Here is a 16,713-nt window from a genome sequence, read left to right as displayed (position 1 = left end):
TGACTAAAATCTACTGGAGATTTAGTCGACTAAAATCTACTGGAGATTCAGTCGACTAAAACTAGACTAAAACTAAAACAATTCAGATGACTAAAATACGACTAAAACTAAAATGGTATTTTAGTCAAAAGACTAAAACTATGACTAAATTGAAATTTGCCGTCAAAATTAACACTGCTGGAAACAAGAGTTAAGAATAGCGGTTGTAAGACCACTTCTCCTTAACTCATTCACCACCTCTGAGGTGGCGGATAGCAATCAACCCGATCGGATACGATCAGAATGATTTACACCCCCTGTTAGGGCCGAATCTGCAGGGGGCGACATTGCGCAAGCATTTTACTAGGAATGCTTGTGCAATGTTAAGCATATGCTGTTGGCATTTAGTGATGTCGAGTGGACATGATCCGCTACAGTGGTCTATATGTTCACACAAGGAGAGAAGCCTAATAGAAGGTACATAAAGTTAGACAATGAGGTCCATTTATCAAGCTCCGAACGCAGCTTGAGGGCCCGTGTTTCTGGCGAGTCTTCAGACTGAAGACTCGCCAGAAACAGCAGTTATGAAGCAGCGGTCTAAAGACCGCTGCTCCATAACCCTGTCTGCCTGCTCTGAGCAGGCGGACAGTAATCGCCACAATTCAACACGATCGAGTGCGATCAGGTTCATTGACACCTCCCTGCTTGCGGCCTATTGGCCCCGAGTCTGCAGGGCACGGCGTTGCATCAGCAGCTCTTGTGAGCTGCTGGTGCAATGCTGAATATGGAGAGCGTATTGTTCTCCGCATTCAGCGAGGTCTTGCGGACCTGATCCACACTGTCAGATCAGGTCCGCAAGACCTTTGATACATAGGCCTCATTGAGTCTAATGTTAGTGATTACCTATTGTCGCAGAACTTGAATTGATATATTGTTGTTAATAATCCCTTACTTGTGTGGTATATTGATGTATAAAATACAAAATAGTATACCTGTCTGACAAGGGGTTTGTTTTGGAATATATTATAATTATAGGGGTTGCGAAAAATGTTCCATTGTAAAAAGGGGTCTCAGGTGAAAAACGTTTAAGAAGCTTCTGTCTAAATTAAATTAGATGTATAATTGCTTAATATTGTTTTTACTACAATGGTGATAGGGGCACCCAACATGGAACACTTGCAAACTGTACCTAGGGCTATATCTTCACCCACTAATATAGCCAGTACATTCCTGATCATACATATGGGATTGGCTGCATCTCTTGTACAGTAGGGAATTATTTGTATTTAAGGGTTGAACTTTATTTAGTGATGGGGTCAGAAAGATATGGATCAGGAAGTATCTCTGCTTTAAAAAAATCTGTGCTGACATTTTCAGTTTAGTTGGTGGTTTCAACAGTCAAATTAGGCTATTTCATGTGACAAAATAAAGGTAAATATATTTGTAAATAATCTAATGTACTCCAAGAGGTAGAATTGATCATTGGGAACACTATTATCATATTTCACAACCATCTAACAAAATTACTAACATTCATGAAATGAATACAAGGGGAAGTATATTATCAATTAAATATGTATAGATGTTTATTTTAAACACACAGACCACAATATTCAAAGCATCGACAGACCGACGAGACACTGCCTTTGTGGCTTTGTCGGCCTCACAGTTCATGTGTCTGTTGATATTTTCTAAAAAAAGGGGCGGAACCAGCACTTTTGAATATTTCCCTGGCATTCTCAACATCGCAACGGATCCCTTTTGAATATATTACGCCTCGTAACACTTTCAATTATTGGGCCACAGACACACACAACTGTAGTTGTACATCTAAAAGCCTAATTGTCTGCATATTTATAATTTTGTTCTTACAAAATTAGCTAAAATGTCTCTCCAGTTTTTGGAGATTCCCCACCTTTAATAGTCTTTACATCTTCATTAGTTCCTATTGCTCATCTCTCCTTTCTTCAGTGAATCAGCTTCATCAAAGTTGATGAAACTGGCTGAAGCATGCAAAACTGGAGAGTGCCCTTGGTGAATCTTATACACAGCTACATTTAAGCTTAAAGGGACATGAAATCCAAATGTTTTATTTCATGATTAGAAAGAGCATGCAATTTTAAACAACTTTCTCAATTACTTCTATTATCTAATTTGCTTCATTCTCTTGATATACTTTTCTGAAAACCATATCTAGATAGGCTTAGTAGCTGCTGATTGGTGGATGCACATAGATGCCTCGCGTGATTGGTTCACCCATGTGCATTGCAATTTCTTCAACAAAGGATATCTAAAAAAATGAAGCAAATTAGATAATAGAAGTGCATTGGAATGGTGTTTAAAATTGTATTATCTACTTGAATCATGAAAGAACATTTTTGGGTTTAGTGTCCCTTTAATAAATACTGTACATTTTCATTCCTTGCAGATAATGCTGCTTTTTTAAATTCTCCTACGTCATCATAGTATCCTACCTTGCTGTCAAATGTTGCAAAAAATGGGATGTATGGGTGAAACTCCTCTGCAGCATCTTCATAGGCCTTGTAATCTGAAAGTGAAAATAAAAGAACATTTGAGCAACTAATTGTCAATACTTCTGTAATGTCCTTATACTGCAGGAACAGTAAAGATAGATGTAAATATCAGGGAATATAATGTGCCAATAAAATAGGGTGACCATATTGCCGCTTTAAAAAGGGACACATATGAAAAATACAGATGTCAGGGCAGTTTTCAGGGCTGTTTAAAGAAATGTGTTGTATAAGGACCCTGACATATGTATTTTTTATATGTGTCCCTTTTTAAAGTGGCAATATGGTCACCCTACATAAAAAGTTCATCAGGTTAACTTTGGAAAATGCAACTAATTACCTATGATTGCTCCGCACACAGAGACAACTGTGTACATAAATAAATAAATAAATAAATAAATGAATATGAGAAAGGATAGTGATGCATGGTAATATAGAGAGGGAAGGTATACAGAAGCATGGGGGGATAGAGGTATGTATCAAAGGAAGAAGGGATAGAGGTATGACAATGTATATAGGGGCTCTGGAAGGAAGAGAGGTGTATGAGATGGTATAAAGAGCTATTGTAATTTATAAAGAGATATGAGAAAGAAGAGAGAGAAATGTTAATGTATTTAGTGTCATGATCAATTATGTAGAGACATTGTATACATATACACCCAAGAAAGAAAGAGACATGGAATGGGAAAAAGAGGTAATGGATCATATAAAGAGTCATGGGATAAAGAACGGTTTGGGTAGTATAAAGAAACATTGGAAGAGAGAAAGGTTTACTGGAAAGTATATCAGAACAGGAGGTGGTACATAGACGTATGTAGAAGAATGGGTAGGTTTATAGAGCCATGGAAACCGAAAATAAAGAATATCACTGCATGGAAATGGAGAAAAGCAAATGTCAGAAATGAAACAGTGGCCTTAAGGAATAGAAAAAGTCATAAAAAGGAAGAGATTTATGTACTGTATGGGAAGATAAGAGAGGCAGGCATGGGAAGTATTTGATTTCTTAGTAAAAACAATGTTGTCCTTTTAATTGTAAAATAAGGGCTGCATTGAGTTCAAGCTATGTGATGTGTGTGAGAAGGAAGAGGTAGTCATGAGAGGGATGAAAGACAGGCATAGGACTAGACATCGGCAGCCTCAGGAAGATAGAGAGAGTAAGAGAAAGAAAGACAAGCACGATGATAACATTGTAAGGGAGAGAGAGGAAGGCAAACACAGATGGACATAGGTATTTATAAGGCTGGAAACAGGAAGGCATGGGAATGGAGAAAGGCAGCCATGGGGGTGAAGAGACCTTTGTATATTATACCTAAGTTTATAGAGCTGAAGAATCTGCTGGCGCTCTATAAATAACTGATGATGATAATAATTATAACTGTGCTTGTAGTGTCTTCAGATCTTTTTAGCTTTAGAGAATCGAGGGATATTGATTCTATATTTTTATGTGCTCACAGTTTCGAACACTCTACCTTCTTTGCCTTTTCAATCAATATCTTGTCCCCTTCTCCCTTTCACCCTTGCTCACATTTTTTTTCCAATATGGTCCCTCGTGTCAAAAAGTTGGACACTCACTTTGAATATAGAACATCACTTCTTCCCTTTCAAGCAAATATTTAGCCAATCAAAACTTATTTTCTCAATAACAAGAGGATGACACATTTTAGACTCTGTTACAAGTCAGGATCCATTAAGTTTTTATAGTTAACAAACTATGGCTGGGGATGGAGAAAGGCAGGTATGGGTTTGAGAGAAGAAGGTTTGGGAATGGAAAAAGACAACCATGGGGATAGGAAAGAGACAAGTTGGGAAAAATGAAAAAGGCATTAGGCCAGGGGATGGAGTGAGGTAGTCTTGGAGAGGGAAAGAGACAGGCATTGGAGTGGACAGACAGGCATAATAAAAGCAAGGCAGGCAATGGAATGGATAGAGTCAGAAATGGAAAAGAAAGTAGAGAGGAGACCAGCATGGGAAATGAGAACATAAAGCACAGGAAATGGGGTAGGCAGGAGGAGGGAGAGGGAAACATAAAATGTACAGAAAATGAAAGAATGACAAGCATGGGAAGAGAGAGACATAGGAATATGAGAGATACAAGAATGGGAAGTATGAGACATGCATAATAAAGGATAGAACTAGATGCAGATATGAAAGGGACTGATGTGGCAGAGAAAAAAACGACTTGCAAAAGAAAATATTGATGGGACAATTATTTTTCTTTATGAATTATGATGAGGCACAAAGCTTGTTCTCCTCTTTATGAAATGGACCGGCTGTGCTTTCAGAGAGGGATCATCAATCCATTTCAGTAGTCAGCTTTACATTTAGCTGCATTAGGCTGTTGCATTATTAAGAGCTGCCAAAGCTGTGCCAAGCTCACTATCCTTATCATCGAATAACACATGCTGGAACATTAAAACAAATAATTTATAGACGGAAGCATCATTCTCCTAGATAAGAGTTTGCTGTAGTGACTCAGAATGCACAAGCGTGTACTACACACAATAACCACGGACATCAAGGAAGTGTCAGGGTTAAACTATTTATCCCAAATTCCCTAGCACTTGCATTTTGTGTAATGATCAATCCACAATGTAGTTGTTTAGTATATGGGATGAGCATTTATAGATCAGAATGGGATACACAAAACATAGGCACCTGAATATGAGCAATATCAGCCATAATCATTCTTCTTGTGCAGATGGACACTTAAGTAGCATTTTCGGCAATTCTCTACATTACTGATAACCATCTCATGATTCCCTCAAGTGAAATTCCTACTCTGATCCCTAATAATAACCATTTCTTTATTCTTGTATTCTTTTTCCTTCTTCAATCCAATGCGAAAAAGGAAGCCCAATTTATCTTAGTGATATAGTGATAACATTTTTTATATTTATCTAACACATAAAGCTATTTATTAACATGCCATCCATAATAAATAGCAGCAATCAACCATTACCATGTGAAAACATTGCAGTTATGTGGTGTACAGAATACTGTGAAATTCTCTTCCATCTCTTTATTAATTAATGTACTCTTATGTAGCTCAGTAAACCCACCTCCTATTTTTTTTCTATAGCTTTAAAGGACCAGTAAATACAGTAGATTTGCATAATCAACAAATGCATGATAAAAAGACAATGCAATAGCACTTTGGGGCATATTTCTCAAGCTCCGTATGGAGCTTGAAGCCCGGTGTTACTGGCGAGCTTTCAGGCTCGCCAGAAACACAAGTTATGAAGCTGCTGTCTAAAGATTGCTGCTCTATAACCTGTCCACCTGCTCTGAGGTGGCGGACAGACATCGGCGAAAATCAACCTGAACCAATATGATCGGGTTGATTGACACCCCCTGCTGGCCACCAATCTGCAGGGGGTGGCGTTGCAGCAGCAGTTCACAAGAACTGCTGGTGCAATGATAAATGCCGACAGCGTATGCTGTCGGCATTTATCGATGTGCGGCGGACATAGGGGCCCATTTATCAAGCTCCGAACAGAGCTTGTGGACCCATGTTTCTGGCGAGTCTTCAGACTCGCCAGAAACACCAGTTATGAAGCAGCGGTCTAAAGACCGCTGCTCCATAACCCTGTCCGCCTGCTCTGATGAGGCGGACAGGAATCGCCGGAAATCAACCCGATCGAGTACGATCGGGTTGATTGACACCTCCCTGTGGCCGATTGGCTGTGAGTCAACAGAGGGCGGCGTTGCACCAGCAGCTCTTGTGAGCTGCTGGTGCAATGCTGAATATGGAGAGCGTATTGCTCTCTGCATTCAGCGAGGTCTTGCGAACCTCATCCGCACTGTCGGATCAGGTCCGCAAGACCTTTAATAAATAGGCCCCATAGTCTGAACTTCAAATGAATAGTAGATTTTTTTTCTGACAAATTTCAAAGTTTTATCTATTTCCACTTCTCCTATATCATGTGACAGCCATCCGCCAATCACAAATGCAAATACGTATATTCTGTGAATTCTTGCATATGCTCAGTAGTGATGTCGCGAATAGTTCGCCGGCGAATAGTTCCAGGCAAACATAGCATGTTCGCGTTCGCCGCGGCGGGTGGACATATGCGATGTTCGATCCGCCCCTATTCGTCATCATTGAGTAATACTTTGACCCTCTACCTCACAGTCAGAAGACACATTCCAGCCAATCAGCAGCAGACACTCCCTCCCAGACCCTGCTACCTGCTGGACAGTATCCATTTTAGATTCATTTAGAAGCTGCATTCTTAGTGAGAGGAGGGACAGTGTAGCTGCTGCTGATTTAATAGGGAAATTGATAGCTAGGCTAGTGTATTCAGTGTCCACTACAGTCCTGAAGGACTCATCTGATCTCTGCTGTAAGGACAGCACCCCAAAAAGCCCTTTTTAGGGCTAGAACATCAGTCTGGTTTTTTTTTCCCTGTGTAATCTAATTGCAGTTGCCTGCCTGCCAAGCCACTTGCCCAGTGCCACCACTCATATCTGGTGTAACAGTAGTGTAAATTTTTTTTAAAAAAACATTTTTGACTGTGAAACATCAATCTGCTAGTGTAATCTAATTGCAGTTGCCTGCCTGCCAGTGTGTGTGCCAGGCCCACTTGCCCAGTGCCATCACTCATATCTGGTGTAACAGTAGTGTAAATTTAAAAAAAAAAAAACTTTTTTGACTGTGAAACATCAGTCTGCTAGTGTAATCTAATTGCAGTAGCCTGCCTGCCAGCGTGTGTGCCAGGCTCACAGCGTATACTGTGCCCACTTGCCAGTGCCACCACTCATATCTGGTGTAACAGTAGTGTAAATTTAAAAAAAAAAATATTTTGACTGTGAAACATCAGTCTGCTTGTGTAATCTAATATCTATTTGCAGTTGCCTGCCTGCCAGCGTGTGTGCCAGGCCCACTTGCCCAGTGCCACCACTCATATCTGGTGTAACAGTAGTGTAAATTTAAAAAAAAAAACTTTTTTGACTGTGAAACATCAGTCTGCTTGTGTAATCTAATTGCAGTTGCCTGCCTGCCAGCGTGTGTGCCAGGCCCACTTGCCCAGTGCCACCACTCATATCTGGTGTAACAGTAGTGTAAATTAAAAAAAAAAACTTTTTTGACTGTGAAACATCAGTCTGCTAGTGTAATCTAATTGCAGTTGCCTGCCTGCCTGCCTGCCTGCCAGAGTGTGTGCCAGGCCCACTTGCCCAGTGCCACCACTGATATCTGGTGTAACAGTAGTGTAAATTTAAAAAAAAAAAACTTTTTTGAATTTGAAACATCAGTCTGCTAGTGTAATCTAATTGCAGTTGCCTGCCTGCCAGCGTGTGTGCCAGGCTCACAGCGTATACTGTGCCCACTTGCCCAGTGCCACCACTCATATCTGGTGTAACAGTAGTGTAAATTTAAAAAAAAAAATATTTTGACTGTGAAACATCAGTCTGCTTGTGTAATCTAATTGCAGTTGCCTGCCTGCCAGCGTGTGTGCCAGGCCCACTTGCCCAGTGCCACCACTCATATCTGGTGTAACAGTAGTGTAAATTTAAAAAAAAAACTTTTTTGACTGTGAAACATCAGTCTGCTTGTGTAATCTAATTGCAGTTGCCTGCCTGCCAGCGTGTGTGCCAGGCCCACTTGTCCAGTGCCACCACTCATATCTAGTGTAACAGTAGTGTAAATTTAAAAAAAAAACTTTTTTGACTGTGAAACATCAGTCTGCTAGTGTAATCTAATTGCAGTTGCCTGCCTGCCAGCGTGTGTGCCAGGCTCACAGCGTATACTGTGCCCACTTGCCCAGTGCCACCACTCATATCTGGTGTACAGTAGTGTAAATTTAAAAAAAAAACTTTTTTGACTGTGAAACATCAGTCTGCTTGTGTAATCTAATTGCAGTTGCCTGCCTGCCAGCGTGTGTGCCAGGCTCACAGCGTATACTGTGCCTACTTGCCCAGTGCCACCACTCATATCTTGTTTAATAGTAGTGTAAGAGTACATTTAAAAAAAAAAAAAAAACTTTTTGGACTGTGAAACATCAGTCTGCTTTTTTGTGTCAGGCTCACAGCGTATACTGTGCGCACTTGCCCAGTGCCACCACTCATATCTTGTTTAATAGTAGTGTAAGTGTACATTTAAAAAAATAAAAACTTTTTGGACTGTGAAACATCAGTCTGCTTTTTTGTGTCAGGCTCACAGCGTATACTGTGCCCACTTGCCCAGTGCCACCACTCATATCTTGTTTAATAGTAGTATAAGTGTACATTTAAAAAATAAAAACTTTTTGGACTGTGAAACATCAGTCTGCTTTTTTGTGTCAGGCTCACAGCGTATACTGTGTCCACTTGCCCAGTGGCACCACTCATATCTTGTTTAATAGTAGTGTAAGTGTACATTTTAAAAAAAAATGACAGGCTGAGGCAGGCCATCCGGCAGGTGCCGTCGTGGTCATGGTGCTGTGATTCCCTTTGGCCCTAGAATAATGCCCAGTGTTCAGAGGCCACGTACCATGAACTCGAAAAGTTCTGAGGACATAGTTGACTTTTTAACACAGGACACCCAATCTTCTATAGCTTCCGCTCCGAACCTTGACGCACCATCCTCCTCCAGCTTATCTTCGGGCAGCACCTCTCAAGTTACCACTCGCCCGCCTGCCGCCACCACCAACACTAGCACCACAGCCGCTTCACTTGATATGTCAGAGGAGTTATTTACACATCAGTTGGAAGAAATGAGTGATGCGCAACCATTATTGCCAGAGGATGTAGATAACAGGGATATGTCTCAGTCAGGCAGCATTACACACATGGACGTACGGTGTGATAATGATGATGTTGTACCCGCTGCGGGAGTTTGGTCTGTCACTGTGAAGTGGGCGTAACCCTTACACTACCTGATCAATACAACATCATACCTGATGTTTTAAAGCACGTTATTTCAAACAATTTAGGAATGTTAGGTGATTTATGCCCTTTATGGATTAAAACCAGACTCTGCATCAACTATGTAATTTTCCATGGAAGTTTTGCCATGGATCCTCCTCCGGCACGCCACAGTCCAGGTGTTAGTCCCCTTGAAACAACTTTCCCATCACTATTGTGGCCAGAAAGAGTCCCTGTGGGTTTTAAAATTCGCCTGCCCATTGAAGTCTATGGGGGTTCGCCCGGTTCGCCGGTTCACAAACTTTTGCGGGAGTTCGCGTTCGCAGTTCGCGAACCGAAATTTTTAGGTTCGAAACATCACTAATGCTCAGTAGGAGTTGGTGATTCAAAAAGGGTAAATATAAAAAGACTGCGCACATTTTGTTAATAGAAGTAAATTGGAAAGTTTTTTATTATTGTTGATTGTCTCTTTAAATTGTATTTCTAATATTTGTGTAAGTATTTGCATAGTGAAGTTAATGGCACTGATCCAGATTAGTTATAATCTACTGCTCACCTAAAAACATACAAAGGAAATTGGTCCCAAGGGTATGCAGCTGTTTCACATGTATGGTGTTCAGTTTAACAAGCCATGATCAAAAGGGATATTGTACAACACAATATTCTTATTCTACGCTGCTATTGTTTTCGATACCAAACTCCATCCATCATTTGCCTTAATTAGAGAAGCCGACAAAGCTAACCATGATCATTATGTTAGTATAAAGGAAACTGGTTTGCAGTTGTTATCTACTAAAACCAATTAGGAAAATGAATGTAGAAGAGTTAGCCTTGAGAAGTCTACAGTGTGCATTTTAAGTTCAGAGAATTCAAAAATTAATAATAATACAGCAGAATCATCTGTGTACTTCATACTAATGCTAACTGTCTAATCAGCCAATAAACAAACATCAGTAGGAAGTACCAGCCTTTCAGCCAATAACTGACAGTACTATATTAGTAATATAGTTAAACTTCACATTTTTTCAGGCAATAAATGTCATCATGTCTAATTATGTTTTATATGGATGACAGTGTACAATGCCCCTTTAAAGGGACACAAAAGTACAAAAAGAAAATGCTCTAATGTGTTAAAGTATTTTTTTATTGCACTGTTACTTGCATATAACTATTTGTTTAACACCTGCAAAGGGGCTAACACATGGTTAAAGTCAGCTCCAGAACAGCAATGAAATACTAGACCTTGCTGAACACATCTGGTGAGCCAATTACAAGAGGCATATGTGCGTAGCCAACAATAGTCAGCTGGTTCGAATTAGTGTGTTTGCTGCTCCTTAGCCTTCTTAGGGTTTTTTTTCAACAAAGGATACCAAGAGAATTTCTTGATTTATCTGAAACATGAAAGTTTAAGTTTGACTTTCATGTCCCTTTAAGATTAATTTGGCCTCACCTCAAGTGGTTAATCAGTGCTTCAGTCAGAGCGATTGATTCATGAGGAACAGATCATTTTAAACCCTGTATATTGACAATTAGAGTTGATTAAAAACTGCCTTACACATATACAGTATTTTATTTGTCATGGTGCATTAGAAACTCTTGTCCCGTTAATGAGATAACGCCATGTGACAAGTCAAGAAGGCATTTGAGAAGGAACAAATTAAACTATAGCAGTGATCACCAGCTATCAATTCCCTTGTAGTGGTCAATATCAAAAAGTAAAAATGTAAATAACGAGTGTTTGTTTAGTAAAGTGCACCTTTAGTTGCCAATGCAGAGTTCTAAGCAAAAGGATTGTTCCACTCAAATATTCTCCCTTGAAAATAATGCATCTTAATGAGCCTGATCATAGTCATTCTTTTCCTCTCTCCTATCAGGGGGGTGGAATAACATAAGCAGGTGCAAGTCACGCAGTAGCTTACTCATTAGTCGGTGAATCGCATAAAGCTCACTCACTCTGTACGCTTGTCATGACTGTGTGGGTAATGCAAAGTTATGCAAATGCACAAGAATTAATGTGTTCAACAGCATGTCTGCCAGCTACATGGTTTTGGATGAAGCACATCCATTGCCTTTTCATACACTCACAAGTTAGTGTTAAAATACCCCCTCCCATTATATTGTATTGTGCACATTTTCCTACTGTTCCCTTGCTGGCATGGAAAGGGTTATGAATTATGCAAATGATTTTGTTCCCATGATTCTTTTGGTGGTTTCCCAATGTATGCCAGTCGCTCCCACGGCCCTGCTTGGTTGGAAGTTTTAGAGACCATTTGTCATTGGCATTAATGCACAATATTGGTGAGGCAGGACTCCCAGAAACCTGCCACCCTAATGATAGTAATGTAGGCAGATGATAGGGTTGTGTCTCAAAACACTGAAGCTATATGCACAAAAAAATGTTTCTTGGAAGCCACTTTTTTAATCAAATACAGATTCTGCTTGAACTATTTATGTGAAAAGGGGTTGGGATAAGACAACAATTAAATCTGATAAAATTCTACAGGATATTATTTGTATACCATAGCAATGTGTTTATTCTATCACTGTAACATTTTTTTTTCCTTATTCTTTATAAGTTTGTACTGTATAAAATAGAGATGTCTAAGCGTTGGCCCCAATAAAGCTCCCACATGCTAATTATGGGGTCCCACTTACCCATCCATCGCTGTAAAACTGTAATTTTTCACTGTACAGACTGGAATCCTGTTGGTAAGTCCGTTCTCTACAGTAAGAAATTACAGTTTTTCAATGGATGGGTAAATAGGACCCCATAAATTGCACGAGAAGGCATTATTGTGCCCATCAGTTGGACATCCCAGCTTTATTCAATACAAAGCAATTTTACAGTACAATGCATTTAATGTAACAAATCCTACACACATGCCCACCATACCTATAATCACCATAATCGTCAATCTGCTTTCAAAATGGCATTTGACTCTCTGATCAAATTGGTTGTCGAGTTTCTCTGATCACAGAGCAAAGTCATTTTGTTTGTTAAAAGCCTGCATCCACAAACACCTTTTCAACAAAAAGCTCCTGAAAAAAACCTGTTATTGAAAAGAAACTGTAAGGTCCCCACAAACTAACTGATATAATAGCCTATTCACACCTCTTAAGGTTACAGTCAAGGTCTATTCAAGTAACCCCTTTGTTTACTGTGCAATTAAAATACTCATTTACATCTGCGACATTAACTGCAGTCCTCAATACTAATTAACCATATGAATGCCATATGTATTTTGGCATGATCAGCAAACTTTTATAGTCACTTGAGTATCCACACATCTACAAATAAACGGCCAGTTTACAAGTAGAGCGGTATTTAACGCTCCCACTCAAGTTGAAAGTAAACCATTTTCACTTGCGCGCTAAACTGATGCGTGTAAAAATCCAAACTTAGAATATAGCACGTGCAATAACATATTCTCCCATTGAAGTCAATGGAGCAAAAAAAGTGTGTGGGGGGGAAACACCCTAGTCGCATGCAGACCCGATTGCATATTCTAAAGTGCGCCAACCCCACATTCTAATGTTCTTCACATAGAAGAATATGTTCTATTTATAAATACATATTTATATATATATATATATATATATATATATATATATATATATATATATATATATCATAGTATTTTGTTACAAAATATATCTATACCTATATATACACATGATTATATAAAGGTACAGATATATTAAGATGTATATATGAATATATATTTAAAAATACGTATACCTTTTTCACCTATGTGAAGAACATTGAAATGTAAAATATTTACAGTAAATACACAATTTATTAAATATGAATATTGCATAAATATGATTTTTCATATTTTTATCTACTTGACTGCAAAGGGCTCCAATGCATATATGATGTGTGTGCATATGTATTTATGTGTTTATATGTGTATATATGTCTGTAAATACATATATACACCTATAAATACATAAATACCTATGTACACACATAAAAACACACACACATATACACTCACCAGCCACTTATTAGGTACACCTGTTCAATTGCGTGGTAACACAAATTGCTAATCAGCCAATCACATGGCAGCAACTCAATGCATTTAGGCATCTAGACAACTTGCTGAAGTTTAAACCGAGCATCAGAATGGGAAAGAAAGGGGATTTAAGTGACTTTGAAGGTGGCATGGATGTTGGTGCCAGACGGGCTGGTGTGAGTAGTTCAAAAACTGCTGATCTACTGAGATTTTCACACACAACCATCTTTAGGGTTTACAGAGAATGGTATGAAAAAGAGAAAATATCCAGTGATTGGCAGTTGTGTGGATGACATTGCCTTGTTGATGTCACAAGTCAGAGAAGAATGGGCAGACTGGTTTGAGATGATAGAAAGGTAACAGTTACTCAAATAACTACTAGTTACAACCAAGGTATGCATAATACCATCTCTGAATGCACAAAACGTCGAACCTTGAAGCAGATGGGTTACAGCAGCAGAAGACCACACCGGGGGCCACTCCTGTCAACTAAGAACAGGAAACTGAGGCTACGTTGAGGCTACGTTGTCTGGTCTGATGAGTCTCGATTTCAGCTGTGACATTCAGATGGTAGGGTCAGAATTTGGCATAAACAACATGAAAGCATGGATCCATCCTGCCTTGTATCAACGGTTCAGGCTTGTGGTTTAATGGTGTGGGGGATATTTTCATGGCACACTTTGGGCCCCTTAGTACCAATCGAGCATTGTTTAAATGACAAAGCCTACCTGAGTATTTTTGCTGATCATGTCCATCCCTTTATGACTACAGTGTACCCATCTTCTGTTGGCTTCTTTCAGCTGGATAATGCACCATGTCACAAAGCTCAAATCATCTCAAACTGGATTCTTGAACATGACACTGAGTTCACTGTACTCCAATGGCCCCCACAATTACTAGATCGCAATCCAATAAAGCACCTATGGGATGTGGTGGAACGGGAGACTTGCATCATGGATGTGCAGCCGACATATTTGCAGCAATTGCGTCATGCTATCATGTCAATATGGACCAAAATCTCTGAGGAATGTTTCCAACACCTTGTTGAATCTATGCCACGAAGAATTAAGGCAGTTCTGAAGGTAAAGGGGGGTCCAACCAGGTACTAGCAAGGTGTACCTAATAAAGTGGCTGGTGAGTGTATATATATATATATATATATATATAACAGTTAACCAGAGCTCTAAGGAAGCTGTAATCATTTTAGTGTAAATTGTGTAACTAATACGAGCGATAAACCACTTTTTGCTCAAGCATAACTCTGCCAATCATAATCTTGCTCAGAGTGTTTTTAGTATTCATTTTAATAATTAAGTGTACAACCCCAATTCTAAAAAAAAGTTGGGACAGTATGGAAAATGCAAAAAAAACAAACAAAAATAGTCATCCTTAACCCCTCCTTGCTCTTGAAGAACTAGGCCTTTTTGGAGGCTCCATATATACTCTGATTACATGATTGCCTCACCTGTTTCATATCACCTTCTTATTTCAACTTGTCACATTGGCATAAGTCCTAAATTGCCTCTGTCCCAACTTTTTTGGAACATGTTTCAGTCATCAGCTTTAAAATGAGCGTTTATTTTCAATAATACATTAAATTCATAAAGTAAAACATCAAATAATGTGTTAATAATGTGTTTTCAATATAGTACAGGGTAAATTGAATTTTCAAATTTTGTTTTTTTTTTTGCATTTTCCATACTGTCCCAACTTTTTCAGAATTGGGGTTGTAAGTCGTGATTGTCTCAAACAAAATTTATGCTCAATTGTGCTTAAAGACCTAGCATAAAAAGTAAGGGTTAAAAAAAGTTCACCAGCACAACATAAGTACATTAAAATAAACTATTACACTCATATATACACTTTCTGATTAAATGATTTCATATAAATTTAAATAAAAATGTTTATAATGGTTAAAATGTATGCTTTACCCCCTTCTTCCAAAATCCCTACCCCCCCAAAACTTCTCTAACTGTTGATAATCACATTATTACCCCAACCCCGCATGCCGATGTCCTCTGGATCACATTTGATTCAGATCTCACTTTCACTCCCCACATCCAGTCTTTGGTCAATTCCTGCAGTCTCCACCTTAAAAACATCTCCAAAATTCACCACTTCCTCGCACAAGACACAACTAAGATTTTAATCTACTCTCTCATTATTTCCCACATTGACTATTGCAACTCAATCCTCTCCGGCCTCTCTAGATGCCGTCTATCTCCCTTACAATCCATAATAAATGCCTCTGCCAGGCTGATCTTCCTTACATGTCACTCCTCATCTGCTGCACCTCTCTGCCATTCCCTTCACTGGCTTCCTCTAACCTCCAAAATAAAACATAAAATACTGACTCTAACTTTCAAAGCTCTCAATGACACTGCTTTACCTTATATCTATGACCTCGTCTCCAGATACTCTCCCTCCCGTCCCCTTCCCTCTGCTCATGACCTCCTCCTCACCTACTCTAAGTGTTATTCTTTTGGAGTTTTTGAACTCCATTGAAGTCTATTTGGAAAAGAAGTTAACGCGGTCGCAAAACCCAAAGTCCTGAAGTTAGCACTTATTAGGTTTCACTTGCACTCTAATGTTTTACTTTCAACTTGCAATACTTATGCAAACTCGCTCGCATTAAAAGTTTAAAGCACAATTAGCGCAAGAGCAAAAAAAATCCATTAGCGCGCCACTTGTAATCTAGTTCTAAATCAGTTGGTAATTTCTCTCTAACAACATGTTACAAGGAAAAACAAACTAATACCAAATAGCAGTTTTGATGTCAGCAAATGGTACTGTAAAGGCACTCTTTGTTTGGGGTTTCAGAAAGCTCTGTGTATCAGCCGAGGTGAGCTGAATAGAGCAGTAACGTACTTTGCTGACTCTGGGAATCTGATAATACCCCATTCTATGGGTTTCAAATAGGCTTTTGGTTAACTCGTTGATTGCATTGCAGATGCATCCAATTAACTTTAAAGGGACGTTAAATGAATTTACACACAAAATACTGTTGGTTTTTTTATATTTACAATTGTCACATTGGTATCCGGGGGGGGGGGGGGGGACAAAGCCCCTTTGGAATTTTCCTCCTCAAACATCTTCAGAATGTTTACAACAAACAAATCCCTTCTGCTACACAGGTTGCCACAAATATTAATAAGCAATTTTAATTTTTTCCTCACTCATGAAAAATTTTGCTAGACGCCCGAACTTTATTAGCAACAATTACAGGGTTTTGTAAATCCATAGCAGCTGATTATTAACTCTCTTGGGTGTGTTACCGGATCTCCTTTGCTGTGGCCAATCAGGGCCAAATGTAAATAAGCCCTTAAAATTTTTTCTTTCATGAT

At 39.1% G+C, this 16,713-nt stretch overlaps 1 protein-coding gene across 1 annotated transcript in view; it reads right to left on the bottom strand.

Moving 5' to 3' along the window:
• Positions 1-16,713, bottom strand: part of CASQ1 (calsequestrin 1) — a 138,375-nt gene that overhangs the window by 40,404 nt on the left and 81,258 nt on the right. Inside the window, exon 5 of the mRNA XM_053705056.1 lies at positions 2,454-2,527. Within this exon, the coding sequence (XP_053561031.1) occupies positions 2,454-2,527 (74 nt within the window). The remainder of the gene's footprint in view (positions 1-2,453; positions 2,528-16,713) is intronic.

Source organism: Bombina bombina, chromosome 1, assembly GCF_027579735.1.
Source record: "Bombina bombina isolate aBomBom1 chromosome 1, aBomBom1.pri, whole genome shotgun sequence".
NCBI classification, from domain to species: Eukaryota; Metazoa; Chordata; class Amphibia; order Anura; family Bombinatoridae; genus Bombina; species Bombina bombina.
Note: the sequence above shows the minus strand (reverse complement) of the source record. Positions and strands in the feature narration are given on the sequence as shown.